The 19697-nt window shown below is 44.5% G+C and overlaps 1 protein-coding gene across 9 annotated transcripts in view; it reads left to right on the top strand.

Annotated features, from left to right (window-relative positions):
* Positions 1 to 6906: 6906 nt before the first annotated feature.
* The window catches only part of SLC37A3 (solute carrier family 37 member 3), a 74024-nt gene continuing 61233 nt past the window's right edge, over positions 6907 to 19697 (top strand). For 7 of the 9 annotated variants that reach the window (XR_009696766.1, XR_009696765.1, XR_009696767.1 and 4 more), the window contains exons 1-3: positions 6911 to 7048; positions 15072 to 15231; positions 16599 to 16710. Coding sequence is in view for 6 of the 9 variants with exons in the window: in XM_061165921.1 (XP_061021904.1) it covers positions 15143 to 15231; positions 16599 to 16710 (201 nt within the window). In the remaining 3 variants the exon portion in view is untranslated. Of the gene's footprint in view, positions 7049 to 15071; positions 15232 to 16598; positions 16711 to 19697 lie in introns of all 9 variants that reach the window. The other 2 variants (XM_061165918.1, XM_061165917.1) reach the window with 2 other exon arrangements.

The following is a 19697-nucleotide window of genomic DNA, read 5'->3' as shown; positions in this document are numbered from 1 at the left end:
CTGCCTCGAGGTGTGGTGGGAACTGTAGTTCTGTCCCCAGGTGTCAGGTTTAAAGGCTCGAGAAAGCGAAAGGAAAGCGTAAACCCTCCCTCCATCTCCCCCTCCCTCCCCCTCCCCCGCCATCCGGAGGAGCTGCCACTGGGTACAAAGCGCGGGGTGAGGTCCTGCCACACCTGCCACGCTAAGTTAGCTGTCCTCTGAGCGTGGAGCATCCCATGTCATCCATCAAAGCCCAAATGAAAAGAATCAGCCAGCTGTATCAGCCAACACCCACTGAGCCACCCGGTTTCCTTCTCTTGGGCGGCCCCAACCCCCATTTTTCCTGGTGTCGCCTGTGTGTCTGGGGTGGGGCTGGCTAGTTGAAAGACAACAAGTTAAAGGGGGCTACAGATCTGGATTTTGAGTCCTTCAATTGTTTTCTGGGCTTGAATAACGTTTGCTGAGGAGTCACAGAGCGAAAGGAGGGGATCCAAAGACATTAAAAAACTAAATTGGGAAGATCCCTTGGAGAAGGAAATGGCAACCCACTCCAGTATTCTTGCTTGGAAAATCCCATGGACAGAGGAGCCAGGCAGGCTACAGTCCATAGGTCACAAGAGTCGGACACGACTTAGCGCTATCTTTTCTTTCTTTCAAAGCTGAAAAAAAACTTTCCTTCCCCCCTCAAAATCTACCCCAGAACAAAGATTAATTTCTCAGAAGACCTGGCATCCATCAGTCCCTGATGGTGGCCATGGAAGCGTTGAGCTGAGCTGAATTTTCCTTTTTGACTTCCCCCCCAGAGTCTGGAAGAGTCTCTGCTTCTCCTAGCCTGGGGACTAGCTCATCTCCACTACGTAGAATGTGCCAAGTAGGCAGTTAAGCTACAAGCACCACATGCAAAACAAAAACATCTGGATTGATAAAATATGAAACTGGTAGAGTGTTTTCAAACTGTGCGCTGAGACTCGTTATGAGTCATGAAGTCAATTTCAGTGGGTCGTAACCAGCATTTTTACAGAAGAGATGAGGAAAACAATTCAGAATGCATTCCTGTTTTCATGAACTGTTTGTGTCAGTTGTGAACAGGGAGGTGTGTGCTGAGGGTGATGTAAGATGTACTTCTTACTGTGTGTGGAGGCCTAGCACTGAAGTAGAGGACAGTTTATTCACTACACAACATTTCTGTAGAGAAACTGAATGACGATTTATCTTATCTGAAATTCCATTTACACATCACTTGCAGGAACCTCTCTTTTTTAAATTTAAGCAAAACTTTTTGATTGGAGTATAATTGCTATACAGTTTTGTTAGTTTCTGCTGTATAACAACAACGTGAATCAGTTACATGTACACTTATATCCCCAGGAGGGCTTCCCAGGTAGCACAGTGGTAAAGAATCCACCTGCCAAGGCAGGAGACACAACAGACTCGGATTTGAAGCTCCCCTGGAGGAGGAAATGGCAACCCACTCTGGTATTCTTGCCTGAAAAAATCCCATGGACAGAGAAGCCTAGCGGGCTATTATGGTCCATGGGGTCACAAAGAGTCAGACATGACTGGATGAGTGAGCACACATGTATCCCCAGGAACCTCTCAGGGAGGATAAACCCAATGTTGGCAGGGAGAGCAAGAAAATGAACAAACAAACAACAACAACAGAAAAAACACTGCCAAATACTGCTGCTGCCGACCGTGTTTTGAAAGCCACGGTCATGTATATGAGGCTTGGAAATGAAATATAAGTCAAGATCCATGACAAATGTATGGGCAGGGGCAGGAAATAGAACCTGTGAGATGTGTCAATGTGATTAGGTGTACAAATGTTTTCTTCTTCTGGTGATGGTTACTGATAAGGGAAAATAACAACAACAAAAACCAGCTGACTCAGACTTCCCACTTGGGAGGGTGTCTAGAAGTAGAAATCAAATGGTAAAATGCCTGGATCGTTATGGACATAAGGAGAAATGCTGCTTTTCCCTACTCCAACCCTGTTCACCAATGTTGACTATAAGTGCAAAGAGCTGAGCTTGGGCTATGGGGGAGATGCATTCTTGACATGGGTGGTGGTAACACAGGTTATATACTTATTTTATATACACACGCATACACACACATATATATGCATGTGTGGTAAGCTGCTTCAGTTGTGTCAAACTCTTTGTGATCCTTTGGACTGTAGTCCAACAGGATCCTCTGTCCATGAGGATTCTCCAGGCCAGAGTACTGGAGTGGGGGACTTCCCTGGTGATCCGGTGGTTAAGACTCCGTGCTCCCAATGCAGGGGGTCCAGGTTTGATCCCTGGTCAGGGAACTAGATCCCACATGCCACAACTAAGACCTGGTGCAGCCAAATAAATAAATAAATACATTTTAAAAAATACATTTTCAGATCTATTGAAAAAAAAAAAAAAGAATACTGGAGTGGGTTGCGGTGCCCTCTTCGGGGGAACCTTCCCAACCCAGGGATCAAACTCACATCTCTTGTATCTCCTGCATTGGCAGGTGGATTCTTTACCTCTAGTGCCACCTGGTAAGCTCATATATGTGTATACACACACATATATTTCATAATGTATACATTTTACCATTTTAACTATTTTTAAGTGTGTTGTCCAATGGTATTAAATATAGTCACATTGTTGTGCAGCCATTACCACCATCCACCTCTAGAACGTTTTCATCATCTCCAACTGAAACTCTATATCCATTAAACAACTCCTTACTCCCTCCCCCCAGCCCTTGGTAACCACTATTCTACTTTCTGTCTCAGTGAATGTGATTACCCTAGGTACTTCACACAAGTGGAATTACACAGTATCTGTCCTTTTGTATCTGGCTTATTTCACTTAGCATAATGTTTCCAGGGCTCATCCACATTGTAACATGTGTCACAGTTTCTTTCCTTTTCAAGGTTGAATAATCATCCAAAATTTGTTTTTTTACAGTAAATGTGAAACGTCTGGTGGATTTATTGTTGCTCACCATGGTATCACATTTCTCTAGCCACACCCTCTGGTGACTGTAGAGAAAACTACCCCTGCATTGTGTAAAGGCAGTTACAAATGAAAAATAAGAGACAGTTCTCCTTGTTGAAAATAAGGGAAGAGGACCTTCTCCTTTTTCTTTCAAAATTTCTTTCTTTGTCCTTTTCAAATCTATGCGAAAATGAAAGTCACTCAGTCCTGTCTGACTCTTTGTGACCCCATGGACTATAGCCTGCCAGCTTCCTCTGTCCATGGACTTCTCCAGGCCAGAATACTGGAGTGGGTTGCTGTTCCCTTCTCCAGGGGAATTTTCCCAACCCAGTGATTGAACACAGGTCAGTCAAATATATGTACTTCAGTACAATGACTGAACAATCTCTGCCAGCCTCACAACTTTGGAAAGTTTCCTCCAGGACCTGGGAGCCATCTTTTGAAATACAAACATCCAGGGAGATATCACCCCTAACTTCCAGTTCCTATGGGTGGAAGGGCCCTAAGTTTTCTATGGGAGCCTTGCTCCAGTTTGCAAAACCATCTCCTGTCCTAATGTTATAGCCATGCTTTCCGGGAAACAAACTCACTCAGAAGGACAATGCAGATAGTGGAGTACAGTTGATTACACCGGCGGGCCCAAGGCAGAGTCTCCTCTTAGCCAAGGGCCCCGACCAGCATTTGTGAAAATCTTTTATACCCCATGTGGATGTGTCCAAACCCACCAGCCCAAATCCCTTGAGGCTTACAAAGGAAGGGTAAATACAATCACAATAACCCCATCATTCACGTGTTATGTATTCAAACAGTTAATAATCAATAAGCCTGTGGTTACATTCCGATAGATACTGTCCGGAGGCAGGGGTGATTAGAACCTGGATGTGATCTTCAAGATTCCCCTGCCCAGAAGGGGTCTTATCCTTCCATTGTCATCCGCACAGGCGCTAAGCACAGAGTTCAGAGTCCATTGGAGAGGCGGCCTAGCACGATCAGCACGGACAGGCCTGAGATGGAATCCAGGCCCTATGAATTCCTTCTTCATTAAAGGTGTGACAAATTTGTTTCTTCTCTGGATAAGCCAGTACAGATGGTCTTCCCAATGACTGTGATAAAGTTAACTATGTGTAACATAAGGTCCTGTTGAGTGCTCTTGAAACCGTGTAACTCAGATTGGTACTCGAACCCATGGTTTTTTAACTCAAAAAACTAAAATCATGGCATCCAGTCCCATCACTTCATGGCAAATAGATGGGGGAAAAGTGGAGACAGTGGCAAAATTTATTTTCTTGGGTTCCAAAATCACTGTGGATGGTGACTGCAGTCATGAAACTATAAGATGCTTGATTCTTGAAACAAAAGTTATGACAAGCCTAAACAGTGTATTAAAAAGCAGAGACATGACTTTGCTGACAAAGGTCTGTCTAGTCAAAGTTATGGTTTTTCTAGAAGCCATGTACGAATGTAAGAGTTAGACCATAAAGAAGGCTGAATGATGAAGAATTGATGCTTTTGAATTGTGAGTCCCTTGGACAGCAAGTAGTCATGTATGGATGTGAGAGTTGGACCGTAAAGAAAGCTGAGCACTGAAGAATTGATGCTTTTGAACTGTGGTGTTGGAGAAGACTCTTGAGAGTCTCTTGGACTGCAAGGAGATCAAACCAGGAAATAAACCTGAATATTCATTGGAAGGACTGACGCAGGAGCTGAAGCTCCAATACTTTAGCCACCTGATGTGAAGAACTGACTCACTAGAAAAGACCCTGATGCTGGGAAACATTGAAAGTTGGAGGAGAAGGGGACGACAGAGGATGAGATGGTTGGATAGCATCCCGACTCGATGGACATGAGTTTGAGTAAGCTCCGGGAGTTGGTGATGGACAGGAAAACCTGGCGTGCTGCAGTCCATGGGGTCGCAAAGAGTTGGACATGACTGAGTGATTGACTGAACTGGAGAGCAAGGAGATCAAGCCAGTCAATCCTAAAGGAAATCAACCCTGAATATTCACTGGATGCTGAAGCTGAAGCGCCAATACTTTGGCCATCTGATGTGAAGAACCAACTCATTGGAAAAGTCCCTGATGCTGGGAAAGTTGAGGGCAGGAGGGTGACAGAAAATGAGATGGTTGAATGGCATTACTAACTCAGTGGACATGAGTTAAGTGCGGCATGTTGCAGTTTATGGGGTTGCAGAGAGTTGGACATGACAGCGACTGAACAACAACAACACATACCTGGGCTCAGGACTTAATAAAGGTCAGGTTCTTGATGTCTCATTGCAGGAAGAATTCAGTGAGAGACAAAGTAATAGGTAAGGAGAGGATTTATTTCGAGAGAAACACTCCACAGAGTGGGGCCATTTTAGAAGGTGAGAGGCCCTGAAATGTTGTGTGGTTTGTTTTTAACAGGCTGGGTAATTTCAAAGGATAATGAGTGGGGGAGGATTATTCCAATTGCTTCATGGGAATGGGCAGGGATATCCAGGAATTGGACTACCACTCACCTTTTGGTCTCTAAGATTGGACTTAGAACTGTCATGGCGCCTGTGGGTGTCATCATTTAGCGTGCTGATGTGTTACTGAGGCTCAAAGTCTGTTGCTGTTTAGTCACTAAGTCGTGTCCATGTGCGACTTTTTGCAGCCACATGGATTTCAGTTCGCCAGGCTCCCTGTCCTTCACTGTCTCCTGAAATTTGCTCAAACTCAGGGGCTTGTGTGTGTGCCTGTCATTTAGCATGCTTCTGTGTTACAGTGAGCATATACTGAGGCACAAGGTCTAATGGAAGTCAACTCCTCTGCTACCTTGGACCTATTTGGTTCTAATCAGTTCATGTAGTGTCCTTGGGCTACGTCACGCTTTTGAAGGGTGTGCCCTGCCCCCTTCCCTCCTGTTTCACTCTCACTTGAGGACTAGTGATTATCTGAGAACTTGTATGGTGAGGGTAGAGTCTGCTTGGCTATGTAAGGGAAGGTTCTTTTCTGCCTTTCCGACCTCTTAGCATCACAGAGGTCACATCTGTGCATCGTAGTCTGGTTCAAAGCTTATTCAATAATAAAATTTTTCTTAATCTGCCATCTTTGTGGAGTGGTTTTCTGAGTTGGAAGACTTGGGGGGAAAAAAATTCCCTCGCTGTCGAAAGGGAGCCCAGGAGAGCAGAACACTCTTGTTTGATGTTGTGTGTTACAAGGTCTTTAATTTTTGCTTGAGTCTCAGTCCTGACTATTCATTGGAAAGACTGATGCTGGAGCTGAAGCTCCAATACTTGGGCCACCTGACGTGAGGAACTGACTCATTGGAAAAAACCCTGATGCCGGGAAACATTGAAGGTGGGAGGAAAGGGGGGACAGAGGATGAGGTGATTGGATGGCATCACCGACACGATGGACATAAGTTTGAATAAGCTCCGGGAGTTGGTGATGGACAGGAAAACCTGGCGTGCTGCAGTCCATAGCGTCGCAAAGCTTCAGACAGGACTGAGCGACTGAACTGACTATCAGGATCTTAACATTTTCATTTATTGTTTCAATGTACAACAGTGAATGATACCAACGGACTAGTAGCCCTGTTTTTATCAGCAACTGCATTTATTAAAAAAAAAAAAAAAATCTAAATCTTACGCTCTCATGGCAGGTCAGTGGCACACAGTGTGAGTCTCTCAAAACAAAAGACAGAATAAAGTTTTTTGAAAAAAGATGATCTATACATCATTTCTTCGCAGATTGTAACTTCTCTCTCCGTCGCTGCCTCTTTTTCTAAGAGTCCCGGCCGATGACCGTCCGTCCGCCCCCGACTTCTCCCTCAGACCCGCCCGGTTCACCCAGGACTTGCAAGGCGGCCGGAAGTTAACTTTCTCCGCTCCTCTCTCTGTTCCCGCCCCTGCGGCCCGTAGGTAAAGAGGCGCGGTCGGACTACAACTCCCAGCATGCCGCGGGCACCCGCGTGTCACGTGAGCGCCCGGAAACCCTGGCCGCGGCGGCCCGGGTGAGGTGGCGGCGAGAGTGGTGGGGTTGCGGGCGAGGCTGAGCAAGCGTAGCAAGCCGAGCGGCCGGCCAGGAACGTGACGACTATTGCGGGTCTCGGGTGCGCGAGTGGCGGTGCGTGGGGCCCACGCCCAGAAGGGCGGGAACCTGGTGTGGGGCAGGGGTGGGGGCGCCGCAGGCGAGGGTAGGTCCGAGGGGCTTCCAGGCTACCCGGGAGCCGGGGCGGATAGGCAGATGGTGGCAGCCGGTGGGTGCGGCGCGGCAGGCCAGGCCGGCTGCCGCTCGTTTCCTCCACGCCGGGCCTGGCTTCTCGGCGCCCAGGTGCTCCGGAGCCTGGCGAGGCCGGCGAGGACCGCAGCGGAGCGGGGCGAGGGGATTGGAGGGCCTCCGGGGAGAGCCTGGCCCCCAGCCAGCGCGGCGGCGCTTGTGCAAGTCAAGGTCTCCTCGTCTAGACCAGGTGAAAGGATCGCTCACACGTAGGGCGAGGAGGCTTTTGGAAAGGATGTATGGAGGCCAGAGAAGGAGCAGAGTCTTAGTGGAATAACTGGGTTTTGCTTTTTGACAACAACCGTGGGTCTCAGCCAGGAATTTGATCTGTTTGCTTTTTCGTCGTTAACTCGGTATTCTTCTTTGCCGAATGTGGTCTGTTTAGTCAAACTTTTGACGGGATTTTGGGAATGTGCCTGCAGAGCTTTGGTGTTTCTAGAAATTAGGCGATCGCCTGATAATTTACAGAAATGATTATAGGGAGTTCGTGGGGTCAGCAAAGTCTAACTCTTAATGGCCATATGCAGAGGAACAACTAAGCCCAAGTGCCACAACTACTGAAGCCCAAGCGCCTAGAGCCTGTGTTCGGCAAAAAGTGAAGCCATTACAAGGAGAAGCCTGTGCACCGAAACTAGAGAGTGGCCCCTGATCACTGCAACTAGAGAGGAGCCCGTCCCCGCTCCCGCACCCCTCCCCCCATCACGGCAGCTAGAGAAAGCCTGCACGCTGCAAGGAAGACCCAGAGCAATCAAAAATAATAATTTATAATAAAGATTAAGAGAAGGCTGTCATCTGGACTTAAGATGGCCCACACACACAGCATGAAAGTTCCAGCTCGAACAGCTTTCTTCAGTGTTTTGATGCCTGAATTATTATTTTTTTCCATTGTTGAATGTTTGCTGTATGGCAGGCACTATGCATAGAAGTCTTTTTAAATGATCTCATGTAAATCCTTCAGTGAGGAAATTGAGACTCAAAGTGTGGAGTCGAGGGTCTTGGATTCTAGCTGGAACTTTCATGCTGTTGTGTGGGCCATGTGTGACTTCAGATAACAGTCTTCTCTTAATCTTTTTTTATTATTAATTTATTTATTAGTTTTGATTGTGCTGGGTCTTCCTTGCTGCCTGCAGGCTTTTTCTAGTTGTCCTGATGGGGGGAGGCGGGGCTCCTCTTTAGTTGCAGTGATCAGGGTCCACTCTCTAGTTGCGATGCACAGGCTTCTTGTAATGGCTTCACTTTTTGCCGAACACAGGCTCTAGGTGCTTGGGCTTCAGTAGCTGTGGCACATGGGCTTAGTTACTCCTCTGCATATGGAATCTTCCTGGACTGGGGATCAAACCCATGTCCCCTGCATTGGCAGGTGGATTCTTATCCACTGCTCCACCAGGGAAGTCCTGTTAATCTTTGATTTCAGTCTCTGCATCAGAAAATAGCCCCAAAAGGATACTTTGAGAAGCTCAGAATCGGTGTGGTGAATTGTTGCTGACTAGCAGTGTGTATTAGTCATTGTCTCAGGTTCTGATTTGTCTTGTTCATCAGTGATAAGGAAATGTCAGCAGTTACGTTTACCTTGACTGTAAGTCCTTTGTCTCCCGGAGAGGGAAAGATTTCTATCTTGAAAACTACTGTCTTTGGAATATGTTCAGAATAGGTAGGAAGAATGTGGTTTGGGGAATGCTAGAAGGAGCTGAGAGAATTTTCTAGAAAAGTGATAAGTATTTTACATCTGTGAGTGAGTGAAAGTCGCTCAGTCGTGTTAGACTCTCTGCGACCCAATAGACTATACAGTCCATGGAATTCTCCAGGCCAGAATACTGGAGTGGGTAACCTTTCCCTTCTCCAGGGGATCTTCCCAACCCAGGGATTGAACCCAGGTCTCCTGCATTGCAGGCAGATTCTTTACCAGGTGAGCCACAAGGGAAGCCCAAGAACACTGGAGTGGGTAGCCTGTTTCTTCTATTTTTTTCCCTCGTTGCATTCATGCACAATTTTAATTCAATTCTTGGAACACCCAAGTAGGTGAGTCAGTGACAGTGTTAACAGTGGATCTTCCCAACCCAGGAATCGAACCGGGGTCTCCTGCATTGTAGGTGGATTCTTGACCAACCACATCTATGGTAAGGAAAAATTTGAGAAAAGAGAAAAATTACAGGAAGGCTTGTGTGTGTGTGTGTGTGTGTGTGTGCACGCTAGATGTAAAATAGTGAAACCTTGTAGGAGGCTGTTGCACTAGACTTGATGGAAGAGATGGGTGGTTGATTTTGGTAGCGGCGTGGGGATGGATAGAAGAGGATGCATTGGGGATGAACTTTGGAGGTGAAAGGATGGATTTAGCAATGGGTAGGATGCAGAGACTCTTGAGAGTCTATTGGACTGCAAGGAGATCCAACCGGTCCATCCTAAAGGAGATCAGTCCTGGGTGTTCATTGGAAGGACTGACGCTGAAGCTGAAACTCCAGTACTTTGGCCACCTCATGCGAAGAGTTGACTCATTGGAAAAGACCCTGATGCTGGGAGGGATTGGGGGCAGGAGGAGAAGGGGATGACAGAGGATAAGATGGTTGGATGGCATCACTGACTTGATGGACATGAGTTTGAGTGAACTCTGGGAATTAGTGATGGACAGGGAGGCCTGGCGTGCTGAGATTCATGGGGTCGCAAAGAGTCGGATACGACTGAGTGACTGAACTGAGGATGCGGAAGCTGAGAGGTAGGAAGAAATGAGGGTTATGTGCTAGTTGCCTTGGTGGTACCATCTTCTGAGGACAGTGCTGGTGAGGGACAGGTTTAGAGGGAGACAGTGAAGAATTGTGTTGTAGCTCCAAGGATGGCCAAGTGGTCAGTTGGCTGTCATGTTGGAGCCCTGGAGGGTCCAGGTTAGAGCTGGTGCTTTGGGAGTCGTTGGCAGAAAGCCGTGGTACCAGATGACGGGGAGACAGAGGTTGGAAGTTAAGAGAGAGCCATGTAAATGGTTATCTTAGAGGCTGAGAAAGCAGGTCGTTAGGGAAGCAAAGACTTGCTGGGCAGTGTTGCATGCCCTTTGAGGTTTGTGGTTTTGAATCTAAAAAGCAAAACCAGCCCGCTCATGTGATTTTTTCTCTGGCAAAACTCCACCGTTTAGGTGCAGAGGAGGAGGCCAGAGGCAAGCCAGGAAAAAAGGCTCATAAGGCAGATAAGCCTAGATTCTAAGTTGGGAAGGAAGAGGAGGAGGACAAGAGGAGGGTCATGGATGAAAACATGGGGAGGTGACCGAGTTGGGAGCTTGCTGAGGTAAAATGACTGTTTGAGTGGAGAGTTTGAAGTAAGCAGTTTTCTGGAAGGAAGGAAAGTTGGATGTTTGAAATCCAGTTTGGAAGGTGAAAAGGCAGACATGGCTTAGCTGGTAAAGAATCTGCCTGCACTGTGAGAGACCCAGGTTCGATCCCTGGGTTAGGAAGATCCTCTGGAAGGAAATGGCAACCCACTCCAGTATTCTTGCCTGGAGAATACTGGATGCACTTAGCGCTGACTGGTTGAAGCCCTTACTATTGACTGGAAACTGGCTGGGTTTTGACCACAGAGTGGGTTTTTCTTGTGCAATAGAAGAGAAGATTGGTGGGGAAGAGGCCAAGGGACTGTGGGGTTATCCCCTTGGGTGTTGACAAGAGACAGAACAGGGGGACAGTGGGAGAGCAGGGGACAAGAGCTGGGAGGGGCAGTGGGCAGCAAGGCCCAGGAGCTTCAGAGAAGCTGCGGTTTCGCCAGGAGGAAAAGTGGTTGTGAGAAGTAAGATTGCTTCTCCCTGAAAGACCCTGGGGGGAAGTGGTGTTATCTAGGGGCAGGCAGGAGTCCACCAGGGTAAGTAAGAAAGGCAGGAACTTGCAAAACAGGGTCCTGATATACAGAACTTGATTAACCACTTCTGTCCATTTCCAGAGAGCATTTCCTTCCTGCAGTGGGGTGGGGTGGCTGGGCGAGGTTGGGTCTGATGAGATGGAGGTAGCAAGTGGTCACTTTTTCTGCCTTTCCTCTTTGCAGTCTCTTTCCCCCCAAGAAAACTTTAATTCTTATATTTGAGTTGGAATGGATTCTAAATATGTGTGGAAAGTGAAATTTGTGGAACGTCTTATATTCCAAGGCAGTGTTTATAAGGGGGAGATTCCCCTCTGCTTGGATGTGTCACAGGTGAAGCCATCTTTCATTCAGCCTGGATCACATGATACAGAGTATTCCATTCTGGGAATTCCATTCCACCTTGTGTGGAAGATGCTGTGGGGCTCCAGAAAGCTTCCTGACAAATCAAATGAGTTAGTGATCTCGATCTTGCCTTGAGAAGTATTATAGAACAGGGCTTGATGGTTCTTTCTGATGGTAAGGACCTAAGTTCTTTTTTTTTTTTTAGGACCTAACTTCTTATATGTTTAATTTTTTTGAAGATCATTCTTATTCTCCCATGACATTTGTATATTCAGTATTCATGGATTAAGAAAATACTAAATGACCAGTTTCTATTAATTCAGAAACACTTAAAATGAATTTTGGTTTTTATTGATTATAACAGCACTTACACTTGAAAAATGTTAGATTTATTCAATCTATACTAAGAGCCAGAAAGAAAATGGTGTAAAAATAGAATGTGCTTGATGGACTCAGACTTGGTAAAAACTCTGTGCTTCCCAAGGGCCCCAGAGCTCACAGATGATCAGAAATCACTTCTGTGACGTAGGGCATATAAGTACAAGGTATTGTTAATGATTATAATTACCTAGGACCAGGTGTTGTAATAATATTCATTTTAAATGGCTTTCTGCCAACATCAGGTGAATGTTTAAAACACTTTCCCATTGTAATTGTGAAGCATTTTCTCTCCCGTCACTGTAGCTAAGGAAAAAGTGGTTTATTTACAAACTAAATCTGCTGCTAAGTCACTTCAGTTGTGTCCGACCGACCCTGTGCAACCCCATAGATGGCAGCCCACCAGGCTCCTCCGTCCCTGGTATTCTCCAGGCAAGAACACTGGAGTGGGTTGCCATTTCCTTCTCCAGTGCGTGAAAGTGAAAAGTGAAAGTAAAGTCACTCAGTCGTGTCCAGCTCTTCGGGACCCCATGGACCGCAGCCCACCAGGCTCCTCCGTCCATGGGATTTTCCAGGCAAGAGTACTGGAGTGGGAAGGAACTAAATCTAGGTAGTCTCAAATATCTTAGTAGTCGTTTAAAACCATTGGGCTTCCCAGGTGGCTCAGTAAGTAAAGAATCCGCCTGCAGTGCAAGCCTGCTTGCAATGCAGGAGACCTGGGCTTGATCCCTGGGTTGGAAAGATCCCTTGGAGAAGGAAATGGCAACCCATGCCAGGATTCTTTCCAGATGGTAGTCATTTAAAACCATTATTGTTGCTTACAGCCCTGAAATCCTCAACCATTATTGCCGAAGCAACGTAATCGAGGTCTGTTGGAGCATATATTTTTGTAATTATTATCTTACCTGATTAATTATAGAATTTTGTAACCCATGCCCTTTTCTGAAGTATTCAGTCCAGCATTTTGAGTTGTGAATGTGTTCAGTTCAAAGAACTAGGATTTGTAAAGAATGGTTAAAGCTTGGAGTTGTTTCCCTTGGGCGTCACATTTAATTTGGGGGATGGAGGTAAATTTAGCAGTAACACTAGTAGCTCTTGGGTTTGTCACTTCCTGGAATTATAGACAGAAAGTTCATTTACATTTTTGTGAGTGGAAATTTATAATCTTACTCGGCTCATAATTTTGTTAACATTTTTCAAGGAGAATGAGTATATGAAATTAGCTACATATTCCTGTTACGGGATTAACCGTGGGCAAAATCAGTGACCGAAATAATTATCTTAATACCTTGCATATGTTGTTTATTGTGGTCTCATAACTCAGAAGAGACAGGCCATTTTACAAGTGACGTATCTGTGAATCAGAGAGACTGACTAGTCCTAAGGCTCACAGCCAGTTGGTGAATCAGCTATCGTGTTTATATAATTTTTTTTTGTGTGTGTGTTTATATAATTTTAACCACCTCAGCTTTGTACTTTTTATTGCAAAGTTTCAAGAATGGCCTTTCAGCTCGGTATCTTCAACATTTAAGGTTTTCAGTTCACCTGCCAAGGAGTAGTATAAATTATAATAAAGAACAGGATTATAAATAGCAGGTACAGGGAACACAGCCTTGGGCAAAGTCCTGTGATAAATTGACTTTGGTGTTGGGAGCTCTTGAGTTTGTCTCCTACCTTGACTGTTTATAATACACGATATTTATGTTTAAAATACAAGATACTTTGTTAATTTTATTTTTTCCTACTGTGCAGATAAATCACAGAACTTTCCCAACCCTGTGGATGTTTTCCACAATAAGATACACTTTTGTTGTAGAACTTTTAGGGAAGTATATAGAAAACTAAAACTACCTATATTCCTGCTACCCAGAAAGAGCTATATATTCCTTATATACTTGTAAATATTATGTAAACCTAGAGTTTGGTTCGGAGAAGGCAATGGCACCCCACTCCAGTACTCTTGCCTGGAAAATCCCATGGACGGAGGAGCCTGCTGCAGTCCATGGGGTCGAGAAGAGACACGACTGAGCGATTTCACTTTCACTTTTATGCTTTGGAGAAGGAAATGGCAACCCACTCCAGTGTTCTTGCATGGAGAATCCCAGGGATGGAGGAGCCTGGTGGGCTGCCGTCTGTGGGGTTGCACAGAGTCGGACACGACTGAAGTGACTTAGCAGCAGCAGCAGAGTTCGGTTGATTACATTTATATGTCATATCCTACTTTTTTCACCTGACATTTTCTCATGTTATGAAGAAGTCTTAATTGCCTTCCAGTGCAGGGGATGTAGGTTCGATCCTTGGTTGGGAAACTGAGAACCTACGTGCCTTGGAGCAACTCAGCCTACTGGCCCCAACTAGAGAAAGCTCGGGCGGCTCAATGAAGACCCAGCACAGCCAAAAAAAAAGTCTTAATCATCATGTCAAATGATAAAATATTCAGCCAGATGTAATTCAGCCACTGTAATTCGTTTAATTGTTCCCATCTTATTACATGTTTAGGTTGTTTCTGCAGACTCATAACTGGAGACAGTAAGTTTAGATGCTTACTTTATGCTTTATTATTCTTGGACGTCAGAGCATGGATGAGACTTTCTGAGAGGGCAGAGGAGAGGTGAGACGAAGTAGTGGAAAGAGATGGCAGAGGAATGGCCCTGTTTCCCCCGTTGCTTAGAGTTTGTTTCTTCACATAAGAAGAGATGACTTTTTGTGAAAACTTCCTTTTGTATAGAGTTGAATGTATCTTGTAGTTCTTTAGGAATAGATCCCTGATGGTTGAATTCTTTTTTTTTTTTTTTTTCGGTCAGCGGCTCTTGATGAACATGGCCAGATCATCTTCCTGTAAAATGTATTAATTTTCACTTCTATCAGCAGTGTATGAGAGTTTAGGATCTTTAGATCTTGAGCTACATTGAACAGTCTTTTTAACTGTGCAAACTTTTTTTTATTACCATAATTGGCATTTCTTATGTTCTAATGAAATTAGAACTTTTGTTTGATAAGTTTAATAGCTGTTTCATTTCTTCTGAGTTGTCTATTCATTTCCTTTGCTCATTTGCGGGTCTGAATTAGTGATTTTCCTGTCAGTCTGTGTGAGAGTTCATTCTGTTAGGACGTAATCTTTTGTCCAGGATTTCTTTTTAAAAGACTGGCTAATAGCTCTAAAACATAATTATCAATCTGGTTTTCTGGTGTCAACTAATCTGTCTGATGTTTTTTCCCCTCCAGGCCTGATTATATAGTGTTAAGTCTAAATAATTCCATTTTTGGATAGTATGCCTATTATGAGTAATGTTAATTATGTGTTTTGTCTTTCCAGAAAGAAGAAATGATTAAAGCATTCACTATCCAGACTTTAAGGTCACAGTGAGAAGGAAGGTCAGGAGGAACATGGCCTGGCCAAATATTTTTCAAAGAGGAACTCTGCTCTCCCGGTTCAGCCATCATCACGTGGTCGTGTTCCTGCTCACCTTCTTCAGGCAAGTGGACCTCCGAAGCTCTGCTCTTGTTGTTGTTCTTGTTTTCCTTTTGAAGGAGCTGTTTGTTGCATGGCAAGATTGGCCTGACTAAAGGTCTGCTGTTCTTTGTGATAGCTCTAGTATTGTGGTTCTCCATTCTCTCCTGTATTTGGCAATGTTTGAAGACATTTTTAGTTGTCATGCTGGGGGAATCGGTGCTGCTTGTATCTAGTAAGTAGAGACCAGGGATGCTACTAAACATCTTACAGTGCCTGGGACAACCCCCCATGGTAGAGAACTTGGGGAGCCCAAAATGTCAGTACGGCTTCCCTGGTGGCTCAGACGGTGAAGAATCTGTGTGCGATGCAGGAGCTGCAGGTTTGATCCCTGGGTTGGGAAGATCCCCTGGAGAAGGGAATGGCTACCCACTCCAGTATTCTTTCCTGGAGAATCCCATGGACAGAGGAGCCTGGCAGGCTACAGTCAATGGGGTCTCAAAGAGTCGGACATAACTGAGCAACTAACACAAAATGTCAGTATTGCTATGATTAAAAAACCTTGATCTGATATAAAGTCCTTTAATTGTTAAAACCAGGAGCTTGAAAGCAAAGGATGTGCATTTCCAGGGAGTGTTCTGTGCCTCATTGAGCAGTAGAGATGGTAGGAGACCTCTGTGAGGAATTTTGGTTACTCTTATGAGAGCTGCCCAATCAGCATGACCGAAGAATAGACTGTCTGACTCAAGGGCCCTTGGTCGCTCTCGATATTGGTCTGTTGATGATGTCAGCCAGACTTTTTGGTGTTAGGGGCACAGTATTCACAAATTCTGTGACTCAGTATTTTGACTATTTCTTCTGAGTAGATTTTATTTATTATTAATGTTTATTGAAGGCACCACAAATAATTTTTTTTTCAAGGCAGAAACTAGGAAAATGTTTTTCTAATTATATAAGAGTTAGTAGGTAATTTTAGATACTTGCTTTACAGGAAATCCACTTGTGAGGGGTTGAGGAAAAGACAGGCCTCAAGGAAAAAGCTACTGAATGGCTAGTGTAGGGAGTGGCCAGAGGTTGCTAAAGACTTGACCTTACAGAACTGCAACCATGATTTTAAGGGTTGGGATCCATCACATCTCCATCTTCTAGGTCCAGGGACCTGTTACAGGTGAACATGGGAGTTTATATGGAAGAAGACAAGTTAATTGCTTCTTTGCTTAGTGGAGGCTGTTTCAATGGATAGTTCTTATAAAGCAGTACTCTTTCTTTTTTTTTTTCTTTTTTAAAAGAGAAGAATTCTAAAATTGGGTCAAACATGGCAATACACCTGTGATTTTATTGAATGTGTTTTCTTTTTTATGCGTTCAGCTATATTTCCTCTTTCTTTTGTAGTTACTCGTTGCTCCATGCGTCAAGAAAAACATTTAGCAATGTCAAAGTCAGTATCTCTAAGCAGTGGACCCCAAGTGCTTTTAACAAGTCAATTGAATTACTGCCTGTGGAGGTAAGCAGAAGAAAGAGCTGGGATAAATTTAAGAAGGGAACCTTGTCCACCCATAAATTAAGTTCTGTTTTATTTCATTCATCCTTTGGATGACTTATTTTTTCCTGTGGTATAAAATCCAAACTGTTCTGCCTGCTTTCTTAGCTTGCTCTGATTTAGGTCTGTTTTACCATTTCAACCAACTTATTTCTCACTGTTTTGAAATCACACAATTCTGTTTTTCTTATTGTTTAGTGGCTAACTCACACCTGACTCTTTGTGACCCCATAGACTGCAGCACACCAGGCTCCTCTGTTCTCCACTGTCTTCTGGAGTTTTTGCTCAAATTCATGTCCATTGAGTCATTGATGCCATCTAACCATCTCATCCTCTGCCACCCACTTCTTTTGCCTTTGGTCTTTCCCAGCATCAGGGTCTTTTCCATGAGTTGGTTCTTTGCATCAAGTAGCCAGTGTTGGAGCTTCACCTTCAGCATAAGTCCTTCCAATGAATATTCAGGGTTGATTTCCTTTAGGATTGACTGGATTAATCTCCTTGCTGTCCAGGGGACTCTCAGGAATCTTCTCCAGCACCACAATTCAAAAGCATCAATTCCTTGGTGCTTAGTCTTCTTTATGGTCCAACTCTCACATCTGTTCATGACTACTGGAAAAACCACAGCTTTAACTCTACAGACCTTTGTTGGCAAAGTGATGTCTCTGCTTTTTAATACGCTGCATCAATGGCTGTAGTCACCATCCTAGTGATTTTGGAGCCTAAGAACATAAAATCTACCACTGTTTACACTTGAAGTGAAGTGAAGTGAAAGTCACTTAGTCATGTCCGACTCTTTTCGACCCATGGACTATACAGTCCATGGAATTCTCCAGGCCAGAATACTGGCGTGGGTAGCCTTTCCCTTCTCCAGGGGATCTTCCTGACCCAGGGATCGAACCCGGGTCTCCTGCATTGCAGGTGGATTCTTTACTAACTGAGCTATGAGGGAAGCCCACTTTTTCCCCTTCTATTTGCCATAAAATGATGGGACTGGATGCTAGGATATTAGTTTTTTGAATGTTGAATTTTAAGCCAGCTTTTCACTCTCTTTCACCCGCATCAAGCAGCTCTTTAGTTCCTCTTCACTTTCTGCTATTAGAGTGGTATCATCTGTTTATCTGAGGTTGTTGATATTTTTCCCAGCAATTTTGATTCCAGCTTGTGATTCATCCAACCCAGCATTGCACATGATGTACTCTGCATGTAAGTTAAATAAACAGAGTGACAATATACAGCCTTGGCATACCCTTTCCCAATTTTGAACCAGTCCAATGTTCCATGTCCAGTTCTAACTGTTGCTTCTTGACCTGCACACAGGTTTCTCAGGAGTCAGGTGAGGTGGTTTGGTATTCCTATCTCTTTAAGAATTTTCCAGTTTGTTGTGATCCACACAGTCAAAGGCTTTGGCGTAGTCAGTGAAGCAGTAGTAGATGTTTTTCTTGGAATTCCCTTGCTTTCTCCATGATCTAGCTGCTGCTGCTGCTGTTAAGCCCCTTCAGTCATGTCCAACTCTGTGCGATCCCATAGACAGCAGCCCACCAGGCCCCCCCATCCCTGGGATTCTCCAGGCAAGAACACTGGAGTGGGTTGCCGTTTCCTTCTCCAGTGCATGAAGGTGAAAAGTGAAAGTGAAGTCGCTCAGTTGTGTCCGACTCTTCGCAACCCCATGGACTGCAGCCTACCAGGCTCCTCCGTCCATGGGATTTCCTAGGCAAGAGTACTGGAGTGGGGTGCCACTGCTTTCTCCATGATCTAGCAAATGTTGGCAATTGGATCTGTGGTTCTTCTGCCCTTTCTAAATCATCTTGTACATCTAGAAGTTCTCAGTTTATGTACTGCTGAAACCTAGCTTGAAGGATTTTTGAGCATAACCTTGTTTACATGTGAAATGAGTGTAGTTGTGCAGTAGTTTGAACATTCTTTGGCATTATCTTTCTTTGGGATTGGAATTAAAACTGACCTTACCAGTTCTATGGCCACTGCTGAGCTTTACAAATTTGCTGGCATATTGAGTGCAGCACTTTAACGGCATCATCTTTTAGGATTTGAAATAGCTCAGCTGTAATTCCATCACCTCCACTAGCTTTGTTCGTAGTGATGCTTCTAAGGCCCACTTGACTTCGCATTCTAGGAGATCTGGCTCTAGGTGACTGACCGCACAACCATGGTTATCTGGGTCATGAAGACCTTTCTTGTGTAGTTGTTCTGTGTATTCTTGCCACTTCTTAATCTCTTGATTCTGTTAGGTCCTTACTGTTTCTGTCCTTTCTCACACCCATCCTTGCATGAAATGTTCACTTAGTATCTCCAATTATCTTGAAGAGACCTCTAGTCTTTCCCATTTTATTGTTTTCCTCTATTTCTTTGTGTTGTTCATTGAATAAGGCTTTCTTATCTCTTCTTGCTAGTCTCTCGAACTCTGCATTCAGTTGGATATATTTTTGCCTTTCTCCCTTGCCTTTCACTTCTCTTCTTTCCTCAGCTATTTGTAAAGCCTCAGACAACCATTTGCCTACTTCCATTTCTTTCTCTTTGGGATGGCTTTGATCACTGCCTCCGGCATAGTATTATGAACCCCTGTCCATAGTTCTTCAGGCACTCTGTCTACCAGGCCTAATCCCTTGAATCTGTCCATCACCTCACTGTATAATCAATCATGAGATTTGATTTAGGTCATACCTGAATGCATAGTGGTTTTCCTACGTTCTTTCATTTAAGCCTGAATTTTGCAATAGGGAACTCTAGTTCTGAGCCACAGTCAGCTCCAGGTCTTGTTTCTGCTGACCATATAGAACTTTTCCTCCTTAGGCTGCAAAGAACGTAATCAATCTGATTTTGATACTGACCATCTATTTGGTGATGTATACGTGTGGAGTTGTCTCTAAGGTTGTTGTGAAAGGGTATTTGCTGTGATTGTTGTGTTCTCTTGACAAAACTCTGTTAGCCTTTGC

This window comes from Dama dama, chromosome 18 (genome assembly GCF_033118175.1).
Source record: "Dama dama isolate Ldn47 chromosome 18, ASM3311817v1, whole genome shotgun sequence".
Taxonomy (NCBI): Eukaryota; Metazoa; Chordata; class Mammalia; order Artiodactyla; family Cervidae; genus Dama; species Dama dama.
The sequence above is the reverse complement of the archived record's forward strand: the minus strand, read 5'-3'. Positions and strand labels throughout refer to the sequence as shown.